The sequence below is a fragment of the Xiphophorus hellerii genome, chromosome 18, assembly GCF_003331165.1.
Source record: "Xiphophorus hellerii strain 12219 chromosome 18, Xiphophorus_hellerii-4.1, whole genome shotgun sequence".
NCBI classification, from domain to species: Eukaryota; Metazoa; Chordata; class Actinopteri; order Cyprinodontiformes; family Poeciliidae; genus Xiphophorus; species Xiphophorus hellerii.
The window spans coordinates 31,877,330-31,901,282 of record NC_045689.1 but is presented as its reverse complement, the minus strand read 5'-3'; the positions used below and the strand labels follow the sequence as shown (position 1 = coordinate 31,901,282).

Genomic DNA, 23,953 nt, shown 5'->3' with positions numbered 1-23,953 from the left:
CAGTAAAGTTATACAAAATTTTTGTCAAACTTTGGTCGCTTGGCGAAACGGCAGCCAAGCGTGCTGGTATCCTCTCACATCCATTGGCTGAAGGGCCTTAAGTCACGCTCATAAAAGACAAGAACTAAATGGTGTTTAGTCTTTAAATTAACCTCTGAACTCATCATTCAGGTAGAATATTGTTCAATTCTGAAATATTCTCTGGTAATTTAACAATTAATGATCAGCAAACATTTTCAGAGCTACATGGGCCCAGCAAATCAAAACATGAAAATAAATAAATAAAAAAGAGGACAGTCATTTTCTATCAATTCCAATTCTCAATACTGAACTTTGAATCTTGGCTTTTACTCCCTTCCTCTCACAGAGTGAAAACCCTCAGGAAATGCTTGGAAAGCAGCAAATGTCAAAGAGGCAATAAAGCGAATGAACGTAGTAGCTTGAATAAACAGTCAGCTGTTTAATTATTCTCATCTCCATGAATTTAAAAAGGGATAAGTAACTCAAGGTCAGTGAGATCAAGAGGTAGAGACTGAAACAGGGAACCCTTTATACATATTCACACAGTGTTGCTCCAAGAACATCATTAAAAACAATAACAAAAGACATATCCTTGGATATTTGTACATCTCTGTGGTATATACATCATGTATTCTCTGCCTAATACTGTACTTACAAGATTTTTTTAAAAAATCTAAATATATAGATATACATTTGTAGATTTAAAAAATAAAATCAAACTCCAAAGCCTCTAAAATAGGCAGGCTAATACAGTTTCAATACAGTGATATTGATTAAGCAGAGTTGCTTTTCTATTTACTATTAACACAGTTACTCAAAGTGTGAGGATCACATGCAAACCAATACTACATTACAACTGTAAAAGTATATCACATGTACGTTATATGAGAGTATTTGTAATGAATACGCGCTATATAAATAAGATGAACTCAAACTGAATTATTTATTCTCTACAGTGATCTTTTGACAATATGGAAAACTATTATGGTGAAAATCTTCACTCAAGTACTTGTCACTCATCAACAGTGATCTGCATGAATAGGATATATGGAGCTAATCTGCACACAGTTCTTAATTACAATAGGTAGAATAGAGACTGTATCAGTACATTATGAGTACATTCTGGTACTGCAGCGTAAAGGAGTCTGGATTTTTTTTTTTTTACCTCATCAGGATTGGAGTCTGGATAGCAACATGGGCTGCCCACAGGGAAGCATCGACAAAAAAGAAATACAAACCTAAAACAGGTTAGACACCAAACATGACTTAGGAAAAACAGGAAGAACAGTCAACTGCAAAAAAGTCACAGGACTGTAAAGAAGTGTAGTGAAGCTAAGTTCACAGTGGACCACAGAGCAAGCTCAGTGATTCTCTGCTCTTCAGCTGTTGCTGAGTAGAAAGCAGCTGGATTTAATCTCTTGGTTTTAAAGACTGTTCGACTATCCAAGAGCGTTGTTTAGTTCTAATGATTAATGGGGTGAATAAAGAGCAGCAAGTACAGTCCCAGACTTACTGACTTGTTGAAGTCACCCACTTCATTTAATTTCCTCCAAAGGGTCAATCACACTAATAGGGTTGTTACACATTTCATTCATTATGCAATTTTATACGTTTAACACTCGATTTTCATATAATCAGATATTCATTTCCAACCAGTGATACACAGTAAATTGAGCAGTGTGGAAATAACACTAATAAAGTTCATTTCAACACTGAGCCAGAAAGCATGTGGTCCCGCCCTGTACAGTGTTAAAGATACACTGATCAGTGTTAACTTTTCAGAGTTGATTTCACTCTGACTAGAGTAAAATTGAGTTACACAGTAAACTTCATTAACATCAATTGCTAATATATTTTCGCTCTATGGAGATACATAAACACTTGCAGTGTTACTTTTCAAGTGTTATTCTAACTAATATCCAATAGTGTCAGACGACAAGCTGCCGGATTGTAGCGACAGCAGTCTGACAGAAGCAAGGCTGCAGTTTTGCACCATCAGCCCAACACCAAGACCAGTGTCCTGCTCAGGGACACAAACGTCAAGGGCAGGTGGAGCGGGAATTGAACCAGCAATCGACCGATTGCAGAGCGAACTCCCACCGCGGTCATCCCCTGAATAATATATTTCTGTGCTAAACCCATTTCTGTGAAATTACATATTTCTGTGATAAACTTAATTAACTGATAAGACATCCAAGACATGGAAGATGTCTTTGTCCTACTAATATTTATCTTAAATATTTTATGTTGAGTTTTAGCTGTATATCTGAGAAATATTTAGAGTAAATATTTGAAGTTATTGTTGATTTCAATAAATGTATATGATGAATAGGTTTATAGTAAATTGTATATGATTACATTAGATTTTTTTACACTCAGTTTGGAGAATTTTCAGTAACACTGGCTTATGGTGTTACATTAACTCCAAAAGAGTGAAAAGTTGCAGTGCAATGAGTAAATTATATATATATATAATTTTTTTTTACTGAATATTTACACCAACACTGTGCTCAATAAGGAGGCATTTTACACTCACTTAAATTCACTCTTACAGAGTTCACATGCTCTGACATGCTTATTTGACACTTGGGAGTTTACTGTGCAACATCATCACTGGACTTCTGACTTAACAGAAGGGACTTTTTATTTATCTTTTTTCAACCGCATAATTCACAGAAGCATCAATGCTTTTTTTGGGTTCATACCCGAGGAGTGAAAATAAAATACAAATTTAGTAAAAATGCTCATTTCTATTTTTCAAAGCAGTGCAGGTAGCTTCAGATTTTAAAACATTTGTATAATGATGCATTTTCACACACTTTTTTAAGTGCCACTTTGCAAATGATAAACTCTAAATCCATAGTTTAAGGCTGCACAGTAACCCTAAAAGTTACAAACTATACAATAGAGATCTTACTCCTCTAGACAATTTGTAACTCAAGGATCACAAGATCATAATGTTATTGTCAACCAAGTTGTTGGATGTTATTGTCTACTTGGTGATGGAAGTGCAGGGGCTGGTTTGTGGAACAGAATTTCTGCTTGGGGTCAATAATGTCTAAATTCCTAAATGACTATAGAAGCCACATTAAAAACCACTTAGATTTTATTTTTCCTGTAAAAACCTGAGAAACCAGATTGTGGGCCAACACAAAACTTTAGACATATTGGTTCAAGAACCAAGACATTAAATTGAGCTGCTCTCTAATCAAGCACAAGCATTGAAAAGGCTGTCAGGGCCATGTGGGACCGGAAGGCAACGAGGTTTACACAAAACACTGTGATTGGTTGACCAATGAATGAGTGTTGCTGTGGGGCCAGGCGCAACGGCAACACTGAGCTCCAGCTGTGCTTCCTCAGCTGGGCTCCTTCCTCATTAGCTCCTGCATTTGTTCTGGGGCAGGTAAAGGGTTAATCATGTTCATTCAAAGTGAAACATCGACACTGAAATTATTTTACCACTTTTTCACAGTAGTGTGACAAAGTGTTTGCCCTTCCTCATATCCTTTTTTTTTTTTTTTTTTGCATCTTTGTCTCACTTCAAACCAAACCAATTTCAATATAAGTCAAAGACAATGCAAGCAACAACCTCGCCCCCAAAAAAGCACCTGTGAAAAGTGTTTTGAAAGGGAAAAAAATCCAAACCTTCAAGGCCCTGTGTGAAAAAGTGATTGCTCCACCCACCATCGCATGGTTTATCACCGTTTCAATCAGGATCATCGTTTCAATCAAGACATCACTTTGTCAGGCAGTATTTCACTGACAAAGTGATGTACACCAAATTATCCTCAAAGGCTAAACATCATGCAGAGATCCACAGAAATTCAGGTACAACAATAAGAAAGAAAATAATTGAGATCAATCAGTCTGAGAAGGGTTACAAAGTAGTTTTTAAAGTCTTTGGATTCCAGTGAACCACAGCAAGAGCCGTCATCTGTTATCCACACAGTGGTGAGGCTTCCAACGACCAAATTTACCCCAAGAGCACAGTGGTGACTCATCCAAGAGGTCACAAAACACTCAATAACATCCAAATAACTGCATGCCTCCCTTGCCACACATAAGGTCAGAGGTCATGCTTCCATCATGAAAAAAAAAAGAGACTGGACAAAAAGGGCCTGCCTGGCAGAGTTCCCCAATGAAAATCACTGCTGGGCAAAAAGAATATTAAGAATGGTCTTTGAAACATTCTGTAGAATTATGAGACCAAAAGTAAAACTCTTTTCAGACGTGTTCAAGTAACACTGCATTTCAGAAAAAGAATAGTAGGGCATGGTAGTGGTAGAGTGATGCTCTGGGGCTGTTTTGCTGCTTCAGAATCTGGTGAACTCGCTGGGATAAACGGAGTTTACCAAAACATCCCAAAGGAGAAAGTTCGGCCATCTGAAGCTGAAACCAACGCTGGTTCTGCAGCAGGACAATGACCCACAACACGGCAGCAAGTCCACCTCTGACTGAAGAAAAACTGAACGAAGACCATTGATGGTCAATGTGACTGAATTAGAACAATTCTGCATTAATGTGTGGCTCAAAATTCCTCCACAGCTGGAAAACACTCATCACAAATTATTGCAAATGCTTGATTGCAGTTGGTTTCCCCTTTTTAGGGGAAATTCACTTTTTCACAAAGGGTAAATGCAAGTTTGGATTTTTTCCTCCCTTAATAATGAACACCATTTGAAAACAGCATTTTGTGTTTATGGGTGATGTCTTTGACTATTATCTAAATTGGATTGACGTTTTGAAACAAATCAGGAAAGAGGCAAACCCTTTTTCACACCACTCTACAGATATTGCTTTTCTACAGAAGGTTGTTGACATGCACTTCCACTGACAGGTTCTGAAACTACATTTACAATCACAAAGATTCAATCTTAAGGCCACAAATTGACAAAGCAAATGTGTTTTATTTCAACCTCATCACAACAGAGCATGTCGAAAACGTGGGTGTGTTTTCTGGGGCTAATAATCAGTGAGATCTGTGTTCGTCACACACATCACAGCTTTTAAAGGAGGGCTGAATATTTTAGAAGAATGCTGACAGATTGAATTGATTCCAAAGGGAAATCTAAAGAATGTTACTATTATAACTATGCCAATGATTGCACACATGAATTCATATAAACTACTCTGCTGTAAGAGAACATTATAATCAGATAGAGGTCCTAAAATGCAGATAGGATTCAGACTATGGATTATTTTTGGGATACATGAATTCTTTGCCACAACCAAAATGCTTTTCATAAAGAGGTATTCATATCCTGTAATGCAGTGGTTCTGACCCAGAACCTTTCCCAGGGCACATTTTAAGTTTTTAAACAAGAAACTCTTTGTAGACGTGTGGTTGACTATGACAGTTAGAAACAAACATGTACAAACAAAAGAGCAAGGAATGATAAAGTTGAATATTCTTTCCAACATATCAAGTCTCCAATGAAACCAGACATTTTGATGCAAGTTCTGAACAAAATATGCTGTTCATGCAAGTTTCAGCATAAAACCAGGCTTAGAAACGACATCCTTGGTGGCCCAAGAGCAAAGCAGCCCTTTGTGTGAATCTTTGCACAGTCATTTTGAAAGTGTTTGGAAAAAGTTCTGCTGTATTTTTTTTATTATTATTTACTTAGAGTAATTCTGACCCAATTCAAATGTCCAGTAAATGTAGAATGTTATTCAGTAGCATACCTCTGACATTAGCAGCTTTACTTAAAAGTCTAACTTTCCATCACAAACATTACAGCCAAGACCAGCAAAATATTCTGCAAACTGATTCAAATGCATTAATACTTGTTGTATTAAAACATTGTTGTATTTTTTAAAAATTACATAAACCAATTAAAAAGACAAGCACAATTTCTTCCTTGCTTTCTGAATTAAAATCAGACCAAAAATCTCATGTTGGGTCAGTTAGAATTACATAAATTATTTCCATTTATTAATTGCCAGTTTTTTTTGCAACTTTCTTTAAATTCACAAGTTCCCGTACATTTACTAAGAATCAATGATAACTGTTTTTAAAACTTTTACGCTGTGGATGGAAACTTCTGGTTTAATATGTAAGAGCAGGAGCAACTGGGTTTGACAGTGAAAAGGCTGGGAACCACTGCTCCATCCGAATCTGAGCATCCGAACAGAACCAGGACATCCGAACCGAAGGAAGTGATCGTGCAAGGAAGGTTTGATGGCAGAATCTTTAGAACTCCTTCAACTGAAACATCAGGAGCATCCTTCTATAAAATGTACGCTTATCCTTCTACATTTTTGCATAAAGTGAAAACTGTGCAGACGAATACCCATTTAGAAAGCATGTACTGTTTGTACACGGGGCCTATTGATTACCTCGCTGCATAATTCCTGCACGAGGCTCCTAATCTTTGGTAAATTAAACATTTGATGAGGGAAAAAAAAAAAAAGAAAAGACAAATGCTTCCAACAACCAAAGTTTAAACATTTTTCACATCTCAAATAGAACATTTTTTTTTGTTGTTGTTTTGTAAAACTTGGGGTATCTGTCCATTCTACAGACACATTTACAGTTGATTGTCTGGATACGAAGCAACGTGGGATCTAAAGAACCATTGCAACATTGCTGGTTGACGTAATAACAGGAATATGCCAAAGTGTACGGTTTGCAATAAATGTAAGTAGTTTACATCTGGCAAAAAAAAAAAAAAATCTATACATCTTTGCAGGTATTGGGTACGATCATTAACAACTGTACTTTGTTTTCTAAAGATTTTATTGTCTACTCAGCAACTAATACATTAGTTCACCTTCAACATTTGTTCTATCAAGCTGCTGTCCCATTCATTTGTAAATCAAGACTTCAAATCCAAAAGGTATCAGTCGTTTTCTCCATGTGTCCACTTGAATAGATCAGAGCCGCGAGTTCTTCACTCCAGTGAAATGCTACGTAATTATTAGGTGCTTTCGGGTTCCAACGGGTCAGCTGGGGAAAAGGATGGTGCACAGCAGCATCTATTCCCACACAAGCGGAGACGGAGGCATTTCAGAGGGTTGAGCTACTGTGGAGCTGTTTAAAAGCAGGCCGACAAATTCATTAATGGGGAGTACTCATTTGGTTATTGGCTCAAAGCAATACCTACGTGATTAATTACAATAGGATAATTCATGTCATAATAGTTCAACACACAAAGTTCATGTCAATATTTCAACCAGAAACTTCATAGAACTGAAATCAATGTTATAGGCACTTAAAAATAAGCGAGGTCAATGGCCACACAATTCCATGTGGACAGAAGGTGACTGGCCAACTTTACCTTGATTGTTTGGCAAGATTTATGTGAAAATAAAATACCAGAACATCGGAATTTTTCCGATGAAGCAATATGTCCTTTCAGTGTTGCAAGAAAGATGTTTGAGGGCAAAACCTGAATAACAGCAGTTTAATTTGTTAGTGTAAATGTTTGACGGGCAGCAGCAGCATACAGTACATACCTCTAACTTTTTTTTAACGCTTCGCCACTTTACAACCACTAAATTCGAGGTATTTCATTGGGATGTGGGTTAAACCAACACAAAGCAGTCGTGTGTTGCTTTAAAGTTTCAACTGTAAAGTGGAAGACCAATTATCGTTTCGCTTTTTTTAAAAAAAAATCTAAATCTGAAAAGTTTGGGACAGTATTTAGATTTATCATAGAAGCACTGTTAGAAGCTTAAAGTTTTTGCACATCTTCAGACTGAAGTCATTGCAAATAGAACTTGTCTGGCGTTCTTTCTTTCAGCAGAGGCTTTCTTCTTGTCACTCGAAGGCCAGATTGGGGACTGCATGTCTCAGATTTGTCCTGTTAGCCGAATGTCCCACATGAACCCATGTTACCATAGGCTACATGCTGCTTCTGGTGACATTTAAAAGGTATTTTCTTCATCAGTATCAGAGTAAAAGGCAAGTTTCTAAAAATTTTCACTGAAAAACAAAAAAACTAAAGTTATTTATAAAGCCATGCTTCCCTTCCGTTCCATTTCAAAATGACATTTTATTTATTGTCAACAAGTGATTGTGTTTGTCTATTACACAAAATAGAAATAAAATATACTGAAGCTTTATAGTAGTTTGTAGTGGTTCAGACGTGATAAATGTGTTAAGAGCGTGAACACTTGTGCTCACTACAGAAGCTGGAGACACTGTGGGATTTCTAACCTCTACAGATGTTTCAAACTTGGAGTTCCTACTAACAGACTTGCTTCAGTAGATTTTTGTCCCACGACTAAATGAGTGTTTTTGGCTTCATCAGACCAGTTGAAGGCAGCTGGAGCCAAGCCAGTTTAAAAGAACAAAACACACCACTAAGCGGTGGCAATGGAAGATATTTTCAGAATTTTGACACCATATTTTTGTTGCACATCCTATAAATTGAAAGATTTAAAATAATTTAGCTTTAACCCACAGATCTGAACAGTGTTTTGTGTTTTTCATAATGTGTCGTTGGGAGTTGGGAACATTTTATTTGATGTGAGGTTGTTTGTGGTTGTTTGTTTGTATTATACGCAACACTCTTTTACATTTCTGTTTATATTGATGGAGGGTTTATAGTTCTTTAAATCTGTTTTTTGTGTGTTTTTTTAAAAGTTTTGGTTCCACAACAGCATGTTTTAATGAGGTGGGGAAAGCACCTGATGACAGGTTAAACACTTTGTCGATGTTTAACCTAGATTGCCCATAACAGTCAACCTGGACCGTTACCATGGTTATTCAGACACGGTCACAGCCTTCTGGGTATTTATATAAATTTACACATGTATTCATGGGCGGAGACGGGGCGGTGTATGTGGCAGCTGCACATGGTTTTATATTTTTGTGAAATATTTCCCCAACTTTTAGTGTGAAAGCTGCGCACTTTTAAATACATGAGCCCTCAAGTATGTTTTTGATAAGGAAACAACATTGTAACATGATATGAAGCTAAAAAAGTCAATTTGACATAATACTGCCCCTTTGAGTTTTTAAGCAGAGGCAGAAAGATTTAGAGTCAGACTGACAGATATTTAAGACTCTTCATATAGTCATCTATCTTGAGAAAAAACCCTTGAGAAAAAGTAACATGATGTTTGGTACGGTGTAATTTTGGGAAATTCAGCTTCTTCTTTTTTTCACTAAACATTACATCACTAAAACGTGTTTAGCTGGTAGCTTTCTATACCTGCTGTTATCTAACTGAGTTTCCAAGCAATAAACATGTTCGATAACTAAAACTGAAACGGCTCTGGATGAAGAAAAAATGTACTTTATTACTTCACTGAGTAACAGTAGGCAGATGTACCAGCTGTATGTACAGCAGTCATTAAGAACAGGTCTGCTTTCTGTAATCTTCTTCTGCTTGATCTCCTTCTGTTGCCATTATAAGTTCCAGGAAGCATACACTGCCCTCTACTGGCAAAAACCTAAGATTACAGCTTGACTTATTATGAAGCAGTTTGGATATGAAATGTTTTCAGGCAGATATAATAATAAAAAAAAAAATAAAAAATTAAGATAATTTTCTCTGCTCTATGGGTAATTGTTGACCATCCCAATAAAACCATCCATTTATTCATTATTTGTTATGATCTAGATTAAAGCTTCTGAACAAAAAACAAGAGAACGGACAAGAAGGACTTTTTTGGCAGGTAGTTCATGATACTTTAAGCACATACACAGTTTGTTTGGCTAAAGACAATGAATGAAAACACTCAAATGAAGGCCTTTCTTTTGAACATTGCCTGATGACTGTATGTAGTGAGAACATGACTCCTTACCTTATGAAGCTTTTGAAAGCAGCTGATTGAGGGTTAATGCAGAGCGCCACCCGACTCCCCTTCTGTTGTTCCAAAATGAACTGATGGATGATCTCTATGTGGGGGTGGGGGGTAAAAAATTACTTTTCATTTATCCAAATTTATGCTCCTGTTTCAAATTCCTTCAGTTGCATTTCAAATCAAATAAAAATGGTCATTTGTGTCATTTAATCTAAAACAAAACAAGAAAATGTTTCTCTGGTGTCTTCAACAGAGTACAAATTCCTTGTACTGCACTCTTTTTGCACATTTTCTTATGTTTTATTATATTGCACAGTTTTTAATCTGCCCAACAAATGTTTATATATTAATATATAAACAATACCACCAAAATATCAGACTGCTACGAGCAAAGAAAACTTACCTTTGACCTGCCTCACAGAGGTCAGGTTTTTCTCAAAACCATCGTCAAACTTGGAGTTTGTGACCGGTTCAAAGTCACTGGTGTAAACCCGGCCGGAGGATGTGGTGTAGCAGCATTTGCACATACACGTGTGGTAGCGCAGTCGACCCTCGTCTAGGTAAGGGTGAGCCAAAGCGTCCTTGGCAGAAATCCTCTTAGACTAGAAACCAAATGGAATAGATAGATGGTCTGAAAGGTCGCTTAGTTGAATTTCATTGAAGACATTAGCTTTTGAAGGACTTGCATTTTCTGAGAGAGTCCTGTTCACCTTGATCATTTTAGGAATGGTCCTCCTCTCTCAATAAAAAGGCACAGAGGAAGAAGAAACTTGTTGGGAACAAACATGGGAATAAAGGACTGTGTGACGTTCTCATCTGGTTGGGATCCAGATAAGAACTGCAGTAACAACCCCTGACTCAGATTCACAGGAAAACTGAAGTATGTATACCTTCCACAGCATAGGCTGGAAAATTCACCTCCATTGCGATGTAGTGTTACTAATGGGCTTCAGATCACAGACCAGCTCTTAGCTTGTCTTTGAAAGCTGAGAGCTAATCCCTCAGCTTTCCCATGATCAGCCTCAACCAATGACGCAATAAGAATGAAACAACTACCCCCCCCAAAAAAGAAGCAATGAAAGTAGTACGTTGGATTATTTTCCTTAAGATTCTTTGAGATGAGGGAAAATGTATGCAGAAGGGTGGCTTTACTCTGATGTTCATCTCTCTGCTTGGCAAATTCTAAATAAAACATGTAGACAGCATGCTTACCAGTTTGTAAAAAAACAACAACATTAATTTATGCCTCATGATTAAACTGATAATCTTTTGTTGTTTTGAACAGCCCACATGTGAATGTCCTTCATGCAATGCAAGTAGGGAATGGAGATCTCTGGAAAAAGAGCGGATTAGAGCAGCAACGTTGCAGCCTGTATAAATCTAAATATGAGAACATACATGATGTCCAGGAGGAATATTGAAGAACAAGGTTTCCTTTGAGTACTTTCACACAGTCATACTGTTCTCTAGACTTTAATGCAGTTTTCTGGCCCCCAATCGGCTGCGCAGCCCACCACCACCACCGTTTCTAAAAGTCCTAGAGGAAACGCTGGACTCAGTGAAAACATTTGAACATGTAATGAACAAGGAATGACTTACTGGATCAAACACCAGCATCCTGCATAACAGATGAACTGCTTCGTGGGTTGCCTGGCTAGACAGTGTGTACAGAACAGGGAGGGATGGCTGTAGGAACAAACACATTGAAAGGAGAACCAGTTCAGTGACTCCTGAATAAACAACAAAAAAAAGTGCCATGCTTCCTGGAGACACAGAATTAGTTTGATATACTGCAATAGGAGCTATATGATTTCTTGAAAACCTCATAGTATTTCACCTAACACCTTTACATTTAAATCTAACAAATTAATCATTTTTTGGCTAAAAATTTTCAAGGATTTTCAAAGAAACTCGCAATAATCAAGGAGTTCTGGATACCGTTCCAGTTTGAGAACATGACCTCAATACTGCCCTGTGCAATGTACAATCAGTAAGAAATAGAAATTAAAGATCTATAATAAAAGCAAGGGACATAGAGGCCATAGAACCTGCTGGTCACTACCCCAGTGCATTCTAGGTTCTCTTTCCTAATGCAATAATGGCCCACATGACCTTTTTTTTTTAAAGTCACATCAAACCATTCAAACTTCAGACTGATTACCTGCTTATGAGTTCCTCTGAGAATGTGCGCCCGTGCGCCTTCACATGCTGTCCTCATTGCCTCCATAGAAGGCGTCCCCAGTAGGTCAGTGATTAAATCCAGCTAAACACAGAAAAATCCATTTTAGAAATGCCTCCAAATGTGTGTCAACATGAAAACACCTCCGAGAAAAACTCTTTAATCACTGGCTGGCCAAAGACCCAGAGTAAAGCAAGTGTGAAAAATACAGCAGCTTCCAAGCTTTACTCACACATAGGCATGTGGCTCTGTTCTTATTTTTCATTATGATCCCAAAAGTTGTAGTTGGTAGAGGAAGAAGTTACCTGCTGAATGGGACTTTGAGCTTGGAAGAGGATGCGCCGACCCAGCAGCTCTGCAAAGATGCAGCCCACAGACCAAATATCGATGGAGTTGGAGTAGTGCCGGCTGCCCATAAGGATCTCTGGTGCTCTGTAGTACTGCGTCACAACTTCCTGAGTCATGTGCCGGGACTCATCCAACTCCTCCACACGGGCGAGCCCAAAATCACAGATCTAAACACAGAGACACAGAAACGCTACCATTAACCATTGTTTGTCATTTATATTCGTACTGCTGTTTATGCTCCCAGGACCTTCTTGCTTCTTTTACTGAGAGCAAAACGTCTTTGTTCTTGACATGCCACCAAGTTGAAGATGGAACAAACATATCGACTATTACTCGTTCAATTTTGAAGAACTTACCTGGTTTGATTTTCAATTCTTGTTGATTTTGTGTTTTACCATGCAGGCAATTTCTTCTCCCAATTTATTTATTAGAAATAAACGGCTATCATCCAGATATTATCTTCTCTCTCTCTCTCTGCCCTACAGTTTCTCCAAATAAGCTCGTTTCTCACTCTGAGTCACGACCAGTGATGTCACTGGTCGTGACTGAAGTCGGACCACTTTTCTCAGTAACAAGTAATCTAACATGTTGCCATTTCAAATCCAGTAGTCAGACTACAGTGGCTTATGGAAATCACTTTGCATTACTATTTTCTTTTGGAATTTAATTGTATTTCCTCTAGGCATCTTGTCCAGTGATCGCCGTTTCTATGCGACAGTATCAGCAGCGACAGAAATGTAAACAATGGAGGGAGGAGGGAGATGAGCATTTTGTTGGTAGAAAAACAGGAACTAATTTGAGTTTCTGTCGCCAAGTCCGATTATTATAAGCGGCTTTGGGCTTTTTTTTCTTTCTTTTTTTTAAAAGTTGCTTGCAAATTTAATGAGTGGCGGGTTGCGCCTTTTTGGGCTCGTTTTTGAACGTGAAGTTGCTCATTTGGGCTTGGAAATAAGCAGAGACTCATAATAAATCCCAGAATTTGTCCGTCATTAAGGTAGTTTTAGTCAGACTCTCCCTGTCCATCATTTCCCGGATGATCCGTCCCTCTGTGTCTTTGTTAATGTCAAGTTAATATATTACCTGTGAATTCCGTCGAGCTATCCAGAAAACTGCAAACATCGAGACTAATATGAAACGTGAAAACAGCCACGAATGAACGTTTCCGTAAAGTTGTGCAACTAAACGCCATTATAATGTCTTCAATGGTGGTGATTATTAATATTAAGATAAGTGTCACAAATCTGTGCAGCAGCCATCTGAATTGTGGAGCCGCAGGAGGAGCTCTGTGCTCTGACAACAAACGCAGGGCCGTAACACACAACCTGGAGGCTGGGGGAGAGAAGGGGGCTTTAAAATCCTTCTTAGAGTTTTTCAGACAATAGTGGACCACACAAAATCATACACACATTACTAATGTTTTTTGTACTGTTGTAACCTTTAAACAATCTCCTCTTCAGTTCAACCTTATAAGTAGAGACACATTGTTGATGTTACCATTATAAAATAACTTGCAATTAAGTATTGGCAAAAATCAATGTAATTTTCACAGCGTTGTTGTTAGCAGCTGCTGAAAGTAACTAAAAAGTTACTTTTAATGTAACTTAGTTACTTTCCAAATCAAGTAGTCAGTAATCTAAGTTACGTTTTCAAGGAGTAATCAGTAATCCGATTAAAGTTACTTTTTCAAGGAGTAATCAGTAATCTGATTAAAGTTACTTTTTCAAAGTAACTATGCCATCACTGGTCACGACAGCCTCTGTGACGTTACACTTCAACTTTAACAACAAACGTCGATCATTTCAAGAGTTTCTGACAGAATCCTGAACTATTACAACCACAAACCCAGCGAGCGCTGAAGCTGGGAAATTTTCTAAAAGGTTGCATTTTTATTTCTGTTTGTTTTAGATCATGTTCTTCCAGACAAGCAAATCAGATTGATGTTAGCTGTTGGATTTGACAAATCCATTGTCAAATCAAACATTTGTGAAGCATCTATTTAATTACAATTTCTTAACACACTTTACTATGGAAGTACGGAGCTATTTTTCTGTCTTAAAGCTTAAAGATATGAAGCCGTTTCTGATTTGGAGGAGAATCGATGCTGTGTGGCGCTTCTGAACCATATTTAAAGGAACTAAGATGCAAAGATACATCATCAAACACATGCAAACAGACAGACAAATAGTAAACATTTTAAAACCTTCTGACAACACAGAATGAAAGTCAAGCAGAAACAAACTACTTCATTTCTTTTAGGAATATTGACCAAACACTTGCTATAAATGTAGACCTACAGCATAAATGCCTCTGATGACATAAATGGTAGCAACATAACATTTTTCACACACCTTGAGCACACAATTGCTGTTGACCAGGAGGTTGCCAGGTTTGATGTCTCGGTGCAGAATTCCAGCAGAGTGCAGGTATTTAAGTCCTGCAGGTAACAAACCAAAAACATTTAGTAGATAAAAACAGTTCTGGAATCATTCAAATAACCAACTCCAGTCCTTCACCGACTAGTTTGAAAGCCTCGACTTTAACAGTTAGTTGATAGAAGCTCAGCATCGCAACATCCACATCATACTGATACTTGATGTTTAAGTTTGATTCTTAGAGGGGAAAGTGAACAAGTCTTCCTACACATCTTCTAAAAAAACAACAACAAAAAAACAACGTTGTACATTGTAATATTTATTAATAAAGGCTGCAACAAAGAAAGTTAAGTAAAACTCAAATATAAATTAATTACACATAGTGGAATAAAATTTTATTATATTTCTGATCATTTTGATTATTGTGGTTTACAGATAATGACATGCCAAAATCCTGTGCCTCAGAAATGATCAGATTATTACATAAGATCAATAAAGATCTACTGTAAATCTCATACAGAAATTTGAGGCTTCGTTTCTTCGAACTCAGTTCTTGGTTGGGGCTCCTTTTGTATGAATTACTGCATCAGTGCGGTGTGACACGGAGCTGATCAGCCTGTGGCTCAGATAAGGTGGAATGACTTTGATAGTGACCTCTTGGTTCATCTTCCTCTTAACAGCTCATAGAGAACCTCTATGAGGTTCGGCTGAGGAAGGGCTGCTGCACCTCATCATAGGCACTATGGTTCATTTGAGTACCATAGGCAGAGTGGCCAAATACCAGGTCCTTATGAAAAATGAAATCATCATGCAGTTTGTTAGCAGACTGATGCATGACATGCCCTGGCAGATGGAGAAGCTTTTTGGTTTTACTTTTGCATTTTGGAAGTTATTTTATATAACTAGCTTTGGTAGTTATTTTTAATATTCTCTGCCCTCACAGCTGGATTGCTTGAAATGAATAGACTCGAGGGATTTTTACCTTATTTTCTCACAAGCTAAAAAGATACAAGACGTCTCTTGTCTCCACAAAGGACTATGACAAACTACTGCAGAAATGAGCAGTGATGGAAATGAAGATTTATTGACTCGGAGAGGGAAAGTCATCAATGGAGATGGAAACGAGACTTTACCGATGATTCAAAACAATGAAAAGGTCTGATAAGCTGGAACTCTCTCCATGCTAAGCCAATGGAGAAATCCCTTTCCCCAACTCCTGGAAGACATTTAACGGAGCGAACGTCACACCGAGACGACACAAACTGGCCAGCCTTCTGGAGGACTGCCTCTTCAAACCCTTCACCCAGGGAAAAGCAGCAGCAACACAGTCAAAACAAGCAGCAGCAGCATTCCATCTGGGAACACAATGTATCCAATATTTTACTTTTACGCAACTTAATCTTAATTTTTAGAGATACAGAATTTTGGGTTTTTCATTATCTGTAAGCCATAATCATAAAATTACAAGAAATAAAGGCTTAAAATGTTTCACTAACAGATCAATAAAAGGAGTTTCACTTTATGAAAATGGTGACGAAAAGGTTAAATGTTTCACAATATTCTAATTTTTGGAATCCAAAGTTACTGTTTCTTTTTTTTTTTTTGGTGTATTGCAGCAGGATTTAACCCATTTCTTGCTTCAGTAAATTCCCTCTTAATCCTACTGCTGTGAGAACACCAACATGATAAAAAAAAAAAAAAGAAATAAGCACTTACCCCGAAGAATCTGATACAGAAAAACTTTGGCATGATCTGAGCTCAGAGGCTGTGGTGATACAATGATCTTATGGAGGTCACTTTGCATAAGTTCAGTCACAACATAGCTGAACGTTGGGAGATTAAGGTTGAAAACTAAAATATTAATGAACACTAGGTCAACAATGCTGTTATACTTCAGATGTAGCTTGTATAGAATATAGAATAGAATAGAAGTACTTTATTCATCCCAGCAGGGAAATTACTTCGCAGTTACAGCATAGAGACAAGACACAATAACAACTACCACTGAGTAGTAGTTGTAGATAAAATAAAAAATAAAAATAAAATGCTATAAATTGTAAAAATATGAAATGCTGTTAATATAAAAGCAACTTAAGAGCAGTCCTTGCAAAGATTTTTTAAAAATGCAGATATGTATATGTAAATATATGTACAGCAAGTGTGCCACAGTGCAGTTGTGCAAAATCGGACTGATTAGTGCAGAACAATGATTTAGCTTTTATTGTACAGTGAGATGGCATGTGGCAGGAAGGATTTCCTGTATCTGTCCCTACGACAGCGGAGCTATGTTCAGAAAGGTGTGGTTGAACTGCAGCGTCAGCAGCCTCCTGGTCTCCAAAGCCCCAATACTGAGGACTCTTTTATGCAGAAGAAAACTGAGCCACTTTGCTACATCTGACATTTTAATTTTTCAACATGAATTTGTAAAAATACAACTTTGTCCATCTCAAATATTTCCAAGGCTTTTTGGCTTATTTTGAATCCAACGTACAGGGTTTTAATTTCTGCAGTCAAGCACAGACCAATCTATTATAGCAAATAGCTAACTGCCCACATCTCTATCTTGCAATAGAGAAGGACAGAAAGCAATAATTTAAGCAGGTAAACACAATAAAAAAAAACAATCTGTAGAGATTTATCAGTTAACAACTGATAGCCAAACATGTCTTGTAACTGTTGTATGTAGATGACATTTTATGAAAGGTTAGATACTGCAACTATACTTTGTTTCTTTTGCCATGGCATATGTGCTTTTTAAATAATATTTAAACTTTGCCCAGAATAGAGAGAAGAGCCAGTAACCCCATCCGCTGGAGCCAGCGGATGGGGTTACTGTAGAACCTGCTGAGAGGAACACTGTAGAACCTCACATTGCAGGCTTGGTGGTGCCAAGGGTTTCTGAAAGTATAACGGACAGCTGATCTTTTGGTTTGCAGGCTCCTCTCCTGTGCAACCAGATCCCAGTTTTAGTTTGTGAAGCAGACACCCTGTCTACTTTAATTGTAGGCTGAAAATGTCCTTTTTGTTGAAGATTATAGTTAAAATGACTAAAGTTTCCCGTTCTATCTCTGTAGTTATGTTGTCAGTGCTTGGGCAATGCATAAATTTGTCATAATACAAATATGAAACAAATGGTTGTGGCAAGTACATGGTAGTATTTGGTATATACTACCATGTATAAAGTATACCATGTATACCAAGTATATGGTAATTTTGCTGAAAAGCATTCACAGTGTGCATAGAATGCCTATAAAAAGTATTCAACCCCTGAATGTTTTGCCCTTGATAATCAACAAAATTTAGGCATTTTAACAAAGACGGTGAATTTGGCAAATCTTCCAATTGTCCTTTAGTCCAGTTCAGTAGGAGACCAGCAGCAAGTCTTTAAAATTAGACCTAAAACCGACTCTTCACAAAGGCGCTAAAGTCACTATTTGGTGGCGAATACCTAAAGGATTTAATTTAGGCTTATGAAGAAGTCGTATGTAGTTGTCAAGGGTTAGTGGATAATCTTCAGATTCTTCTGTGGGCAGGGATGAAATGATATCAAACTACCACACCAATGTGTTTAGCAATGAAGAACACTGTTCTTGTTTTTATGATCCCAAAAAGAAAAACAAGAACAATGCAGATCGGATGATCCAAACAGCCATATCTAGAGATATAGGTGCTGAAATCATCTAGGGATGCACTGGACTCAAACTCCAATATAATTCTATTGGCCTTTTCAGAGGTTAACAAAGGTCATTTATATCCAGTTTGGCGTAAATTACATGAGGTACATGTGATTTAGAGCCAACAGCAAGCAAATGGCAAGGGATTGGAATTTGCCATCGTGCTACACCCGCACGGTCCAGACCAGAGACACAGAGCCGAACCGGATCAGCTAATGGAAAATGAATCTGGTTGAGGCGGACTGGGACCACACCAGTTAAAGGCACTCTAGTGGAAAAGCGCCTCATCCAGAGGGTCTGGATCCTCGGCTATTGAGAAACAAAAAAGAAAGTTTTTCTTTATGACTTATTTGGGATATTATAATTTAATATACTACTTCAGTTGTAATTGTTATTTTATAGAGATGTATTTAATATCTGGTCCAAAACAGAGTATATTTGGAAATATTTAATAGAAGGGACTACTGTATATATGATGCTTTAGAAGTAGAAAAAGAAGAGTTTAACTAGAAGAAAAGATGGTGGGCTTCTTCTGAGTTCCAACACCCTGTCGTATATCATAACTTATCTATGATTCATTCCTCCTTTTTTATTCACTGAAGTTCATTTGAATACATCTGGCTCCTTCTGGTCTCTGGAATAGTGAGAAATACAACAGAAACTTTGTGTGTCGAATGGAGGCGGAGGTGCTTCTACTAAATAAACGGGGGTGAATATTTACATAAAAACAGAAAAAGTTGTGTCAAATTTGCAGTCACTTATTTTATACACTTTTATGTAATGGACAGTATTTTGTACAAATCAGTTTTCACTTTAACATTAAAGGTTTTTTTTGTAAAATATTTCTGTCGAGCCAAATCTTGTTCTTATTGTTGATTGGTAAAAACAACAAAATGGTAAAGCAGCTAAAGGGGGTGAATACTTTTATAGGCACTGTGTTTAGCGTTTTGCTACAGATGAGAAGGAGAAGAAAAAGTGGAGCTACTTGAATAATATTAGTCTAAATCTGTAGAACGTTATTGGCACATCACACATACAAACACTAGCTGCATGTCCATTAACCATAAAATTGCACAAATTGAAATTAGGAGGATGCATTTTCTTAATGAAAACCTGACCAATTTTGAAATAACCAAAGTGGTCATCCTAGAGCAAAAAAGTTTTTGCTCTAAAATGATGTGGGTTTTTTTTTTTTTGGATGTATCAAACTGGATGTATTGCGCAAAACTGCAAAGGAGACACTTTTTATTCACGAGATCAACAGCCGGATGTCACTACTGGCGAAAACAAAGAAGAAGACGTCAGGAAGTGGTACAAAGATGTTGGCTTGTTTTTGGGGGTTTTTGGGACAACGTGCAGCTGGTTCCACCAGAGCTCTCACAACATCACACACACATAAAAAGTTGTCTGTCATTTAAGTGAGTCCATAGCTCTTCTGTAAAATTGACGTTTCACACGCAGCCTTTCTCAAGTATAAGGCGACTGTCGTTCCAACGCCTGATTAAGACGTCGACATCTCTTCTGGTGGCCGATAGATGAGCCCTACCATAATGGCTGAATTCTGAATAGTTTATGTCACCGTTTACATCTGTCGCCACCATGATTTTTTATTTTATTTCTTATTTAATAGAAATACGACATTTGCAAAATTGTGGTTTTTTTCCCCCAACCTTAGTAGAACATAGACAAAGATTTGCACACATTTGTAATGGAAACGCTGAAATATCCTCACACAGAAATAGGCCATCCAGTGTGCTGAACTGTGTTATCGATCTTTAAGTGAATCAAAAGCGTAAAGGATACATTTCTTCAAAGTAGTCGATGTGTGGAGGCTGCAGTATGTCCAAAGCAGAAAGTACCTGAGGACACAATGTTTACGTCAAGGTTACGAATAAATGTTTTTTTGTTTCTGCCAGTGGTTGTCTGGAATCACCTGAAAATGTCTGGCTGTAACATTTAAGACAAATGTGCACTTACATTTTCATGTTTGAAGAAACACAACATCTTCAGTTCCCGAAAGACCCTTTTGCAAGAAACAAGATTCTGGAAGACATTGGGCATCTTTTTGAGAGCCACTCGCTTTCCATCTCTGGGATCCGTCACCGACCTTAAAACAGAGGATATATAACATTAGACAGACGGTCACGTTGCCTGCATCGCAAAAAAAAAAAAAGAAAAAAGTTTGTACAGCTGCTTCAAGTTGTGCCTCAGAGCCTGAGTTAGCCTGGCGCACATTTATGTGTCTCGATAGTCATATAGTTTTCACAAGACAGCCAAAATATTTGTTCTTAAAGGCTGATTTTTTTCTAGAAAGTTGTTTATTATTTCACATTCAATATGAATGACATACAGTATTTCAGATATTATCTCAAGTTTTGTTTTTATTGAGGCTCAGTAAAAACGTCGTGCGCGTCTACCGCAGCCTATCAGCGTTGGACCAGGCCTCATCATAGCCAATCATCAAGCTAGCCTCCGTTTATCAGTGCCTCCAACCGCTCACCAGCTGAGCTCCAGCCACCTCCGCCCCTGCTCCACCCTCATCCTCCCGGCTCCTCCACCACCAGTGTGCTGCCCCCGGGCAGCAAAACGTCTCAAATCCTCATCACCAGATGATCACCCAAGCTTATTGCAATTCACAGCGCCCACGTTTTCTGCTGGGGTCCGAGCCTCAAAACTTTAAATCATTCATGTGAATAAAACATTTTAACTCCAGGTTAAGTTTTAAGTTTATTCTTTTTGACAGTCATCACACTACTTATTGGTTTGGGAAGGTCATTTAAAGACTCCATTTCATAATTATACTGTGACCGGATATGCTTTGCACAGTGGCGCAGTTGGTAGAGCTGTTGCCTTGCAGCAAGAAGGTCCTGGGTTCGATTCCCGGCCCAGGATCTTTCTGCATGGAGTTTGCATGTTCTCCCTGTGCATGGTGGGTTCTCTCCAGGTACTCCGGTTGCTTGTCCTGTCTGTCTGTGTGTTGCCCTGCGACAGACTGGCGACCTGTCAAGGTGACCTCAGCACCAGCACCCCTCCTGACCCCATTAGGGACAAAGGTGTACAGAAAATGGATGGATGGATATGCTTCACTGTTTTGTTAGGTTCTGGGTTTTTGGGGATTTTTAACAGGTGTCATTATGTTTGGTTTTGTTACATAATATTCAGGGAAGTACAGCTCTTTCATTTTCCTCTGGCTGCTGATCTGGCAAAAGCTTCTACTTTCACCTTGAGACGTTGGATGCTACAGTATGCAACCAGTAGCCAAAGTTTTACAGTTTTGTTTTTTTTTTCGGATCACTTCTTAATGGCGGAGAAATCTAATGTCTTTGAAATTTCTGCTTTAATTAAAGGTCATAAATATTAATTCTGTACTTTAAGAATTCCTCAAAACAGAATTTTAAATATCTTTAAAAAAAACAACAACAAGAAGATAGTAAGCAAACTTAAGAATAACAGAAAAATTCCAAAAAGAAATTTTAGGTCTTAGTTTTAGTATGTGTGTCATTCTAAAATACGAAGAGGAAAAAGAGAGGTAGCTGAAAAGGGAAGATGTGAAGAAGTTAAACAAACTTAAGAGCGTTGTACTTACCAGACGACTCCAAACGCACCGTAGCCGATTGGCCGATCAGGCTCTATGTCCAGCTGCTGCTGAAGGTGATGCGTGTTTTGCTGCTGCTGATGGTGGTGGTGGTGGTGGTGGTGAGACTTGACAGCAGCGGCTTGAACCTGGGCTGGAGCTGCAGCTGAAGCAGGTCCTGGAGCCTGTCCAGGCGCAGGAGAGGGGAAGTAGGGCTGCTGCTGGCCAGGATTGAGCATCACCGCTGCAGCCGCAGCAGTGGCTGTGTGCTGCTGCACCGTGCGCACCGCTGCAGCGGAACCCGGGTGCTGCAAGTGATGCTGTCCTGCTTGGTGGTGGTGGTGGTGATGGTGCATGTGGGGAGGCGGGAGGTGCTGCAGCTGGTGATGGTGATGGGCAGCCACTGCTGAGGAGCCACCGTTGTAAGCAGTCATCATTTTTGGAACGTTTGTGGCAGTTGTGCTGCAAAGAGCCATTCAGCAGCAAAAAAAAAAAAAAAAAAAAAAAACAGTCTACCGGGTCAGAAAGTGGTGATGAAGGCTACCAGACTGAACCCTTACACTGAAAACTCAATAAAACAGAATCTGGCTTCAAAAGATCAACATCAGTTACTTTAAATCTTCACACAAAACGTAAATAAAACAGTTTGCCATAATGTTTATCATAATGCAACTTAAAAAAAAAAAAGCAGCAGCTAACAAACTTCAGCCCCAGTTTTCTCACTTGTGTTTCAGTGATCTGAAACTAAAGATATTTTTGCTCAAATTTAAAGCAATGTCAAGTGTTTTAAAAAAAAATAAAAACTTGACACAACCACATCAAAAATAATTAGTGGAAATAATCCTGAGCCCCCCTGAATAAATAAAGTTGTTGGATTTTGATGTCTCCCATTGTGTTGATTCCACCGCGCTGTGATCTGGAGCCCGTCACATGGGAACAACAACATTCATCTAAAACAAGTGCCAAAGTTTTTTACAGGCTTCGAACCAGCGCCGCAAATCCTCCCATAAAGGGGGGTCCACGCAGCCGGGAAACTGCATCTGTTATTCCAAATGGACTCCTCTTCCTATTTTTGCGCGCAGAGCGAGGTAGCTATTCCGTAAACAGAGGTAATCTCCGAGCCGTGATTAACGGCGCAGATCCGGCGCAGAGGGGGTGTATCCCGGCTAAGGCGATAATACAACAGCAGACGCAAGCAGACAGACAGGCCCGAGCCGCCGCCATCCACTCACATGGAAGTGTTTGTTTAGAGAGAAACCCCCATCACCCCGACCAGAGGGGCTGTGACCATTGCTCAAAACATTAGAGCCCGAGCCCTCATAGTTCCTTCTAGATGACTTGATTTGCCGACGAAATCTTTGTTTTCGGCCTGTTTCGCTCTGTCCTCTAAACAAGTACAAGTCCAGAGAGACGCGAGAACAATGTGACAAAAAGTTCTTCTTCAACGCAAGATAAATAAATTTGCGTGCCGCCCGTGTGAAGACGAGAGTTTCTTAACCTGACAGCTCGGAGCTAGCTAACAAGAGTGGGCAGCTTCATCTCCACACCGAAGTCCTCCTCCTCCTGTCGGTGTCAGGAAGGTTTACCGCGGCGTGCCGGGGGCCGGGGAGCCGGGCTGCGGGTCCTTTACACTTCAGCACGATGACGCTCCGCTGACATGATCCAACTGATCACAAGGTAAACAGGATAAACACTTGATCCAACATGGTGAACATAATCTTACCTACTCGGCGGTGAGATTTTACGGAACAGCTAACCAATCAGCTATGGCACCTCAATGACGTAGGTATATTCCACTTGACTGTCAGTAGAGTCAGCCAATGGCGCTGGCTCGCAGGGTGACGGGGGCGGACCGCTGCTCTGCGGGGCCAATCAAATGACGGTATTTAACAGAAAAAAGATGAGCATATGTTCAAAACGTCCTCATGTAAAAAAGCTCTCCATCAGTATTACTTCAATACTTCTGAAGATCTTTTTTTTTTTTTTTTTGCTTATATTTCAGTACAACACGCATGTTCAATACATTTTC

At 38.7% G+C, this 23,953-nt stretch overlaps 1 protein-coding gene and 1 long non-coding RNA gene across 3 annotated transcripts; one reads left to right on the top strand and one right to left on the bottom strand.

Moving 5' to 3' along the window:
- Positions 1-440: 440 nt before the first annotated feature.
- Positions 441-23,867, bottom strand: nlk2 (nemo-like kinase, type 2). 2 transcript variants are annotated; one of them, XM_032590784.1, is made up of 11 exons: positions 21,937-23,781; positions 20,328-20,457; positions 20,154-20,209; positions 16,393-16,499; positions 14,653-14,738; positions 12,262-12,471; positions 11,939-12,040; positions 11,377-11,463; positions 10,181-10,379; positions 9,778-9,871; positions 441-7,054 (listed from the first exon to the last, which is right to left on the bottom strand). In XM_032590784.1, the coding sequence occupies exons 1-11, from the start codon at positions 22,398-22,400 to the stop codon at positions 7,000-7,002; spliced, it is 1,590 nt and encodes a 529-aa protein (XP_032446675.1). In that variant the 5' UTR covers positions 22,401-23,781; the 3' UTR covers positions 441-6,999. The 2 variants fall into 2 exon arrangements, with proteins under 2 accessions (XP_032446675.1, XP_032446673.1); XM_032590782.1 differs by lacking the exon at positions 441-7,054 and adding an exon at positions 8,608-9,423 and having other exon boundaries at positions 21,937-23,867.
- Positions 16,469-17,450, top strand: LOC116737566 (uncharacterized). The gene is made up of 2 exons (XR_004342853.1): positions 16,469-16,582; positions 16,960-17,450. It is a non-coding gene; the product is annotated as an uncharacterized LOC116737566 (long non-coding RNA).
- Positions 23,868-23,953: the final 86 nt, after the last annotated feature.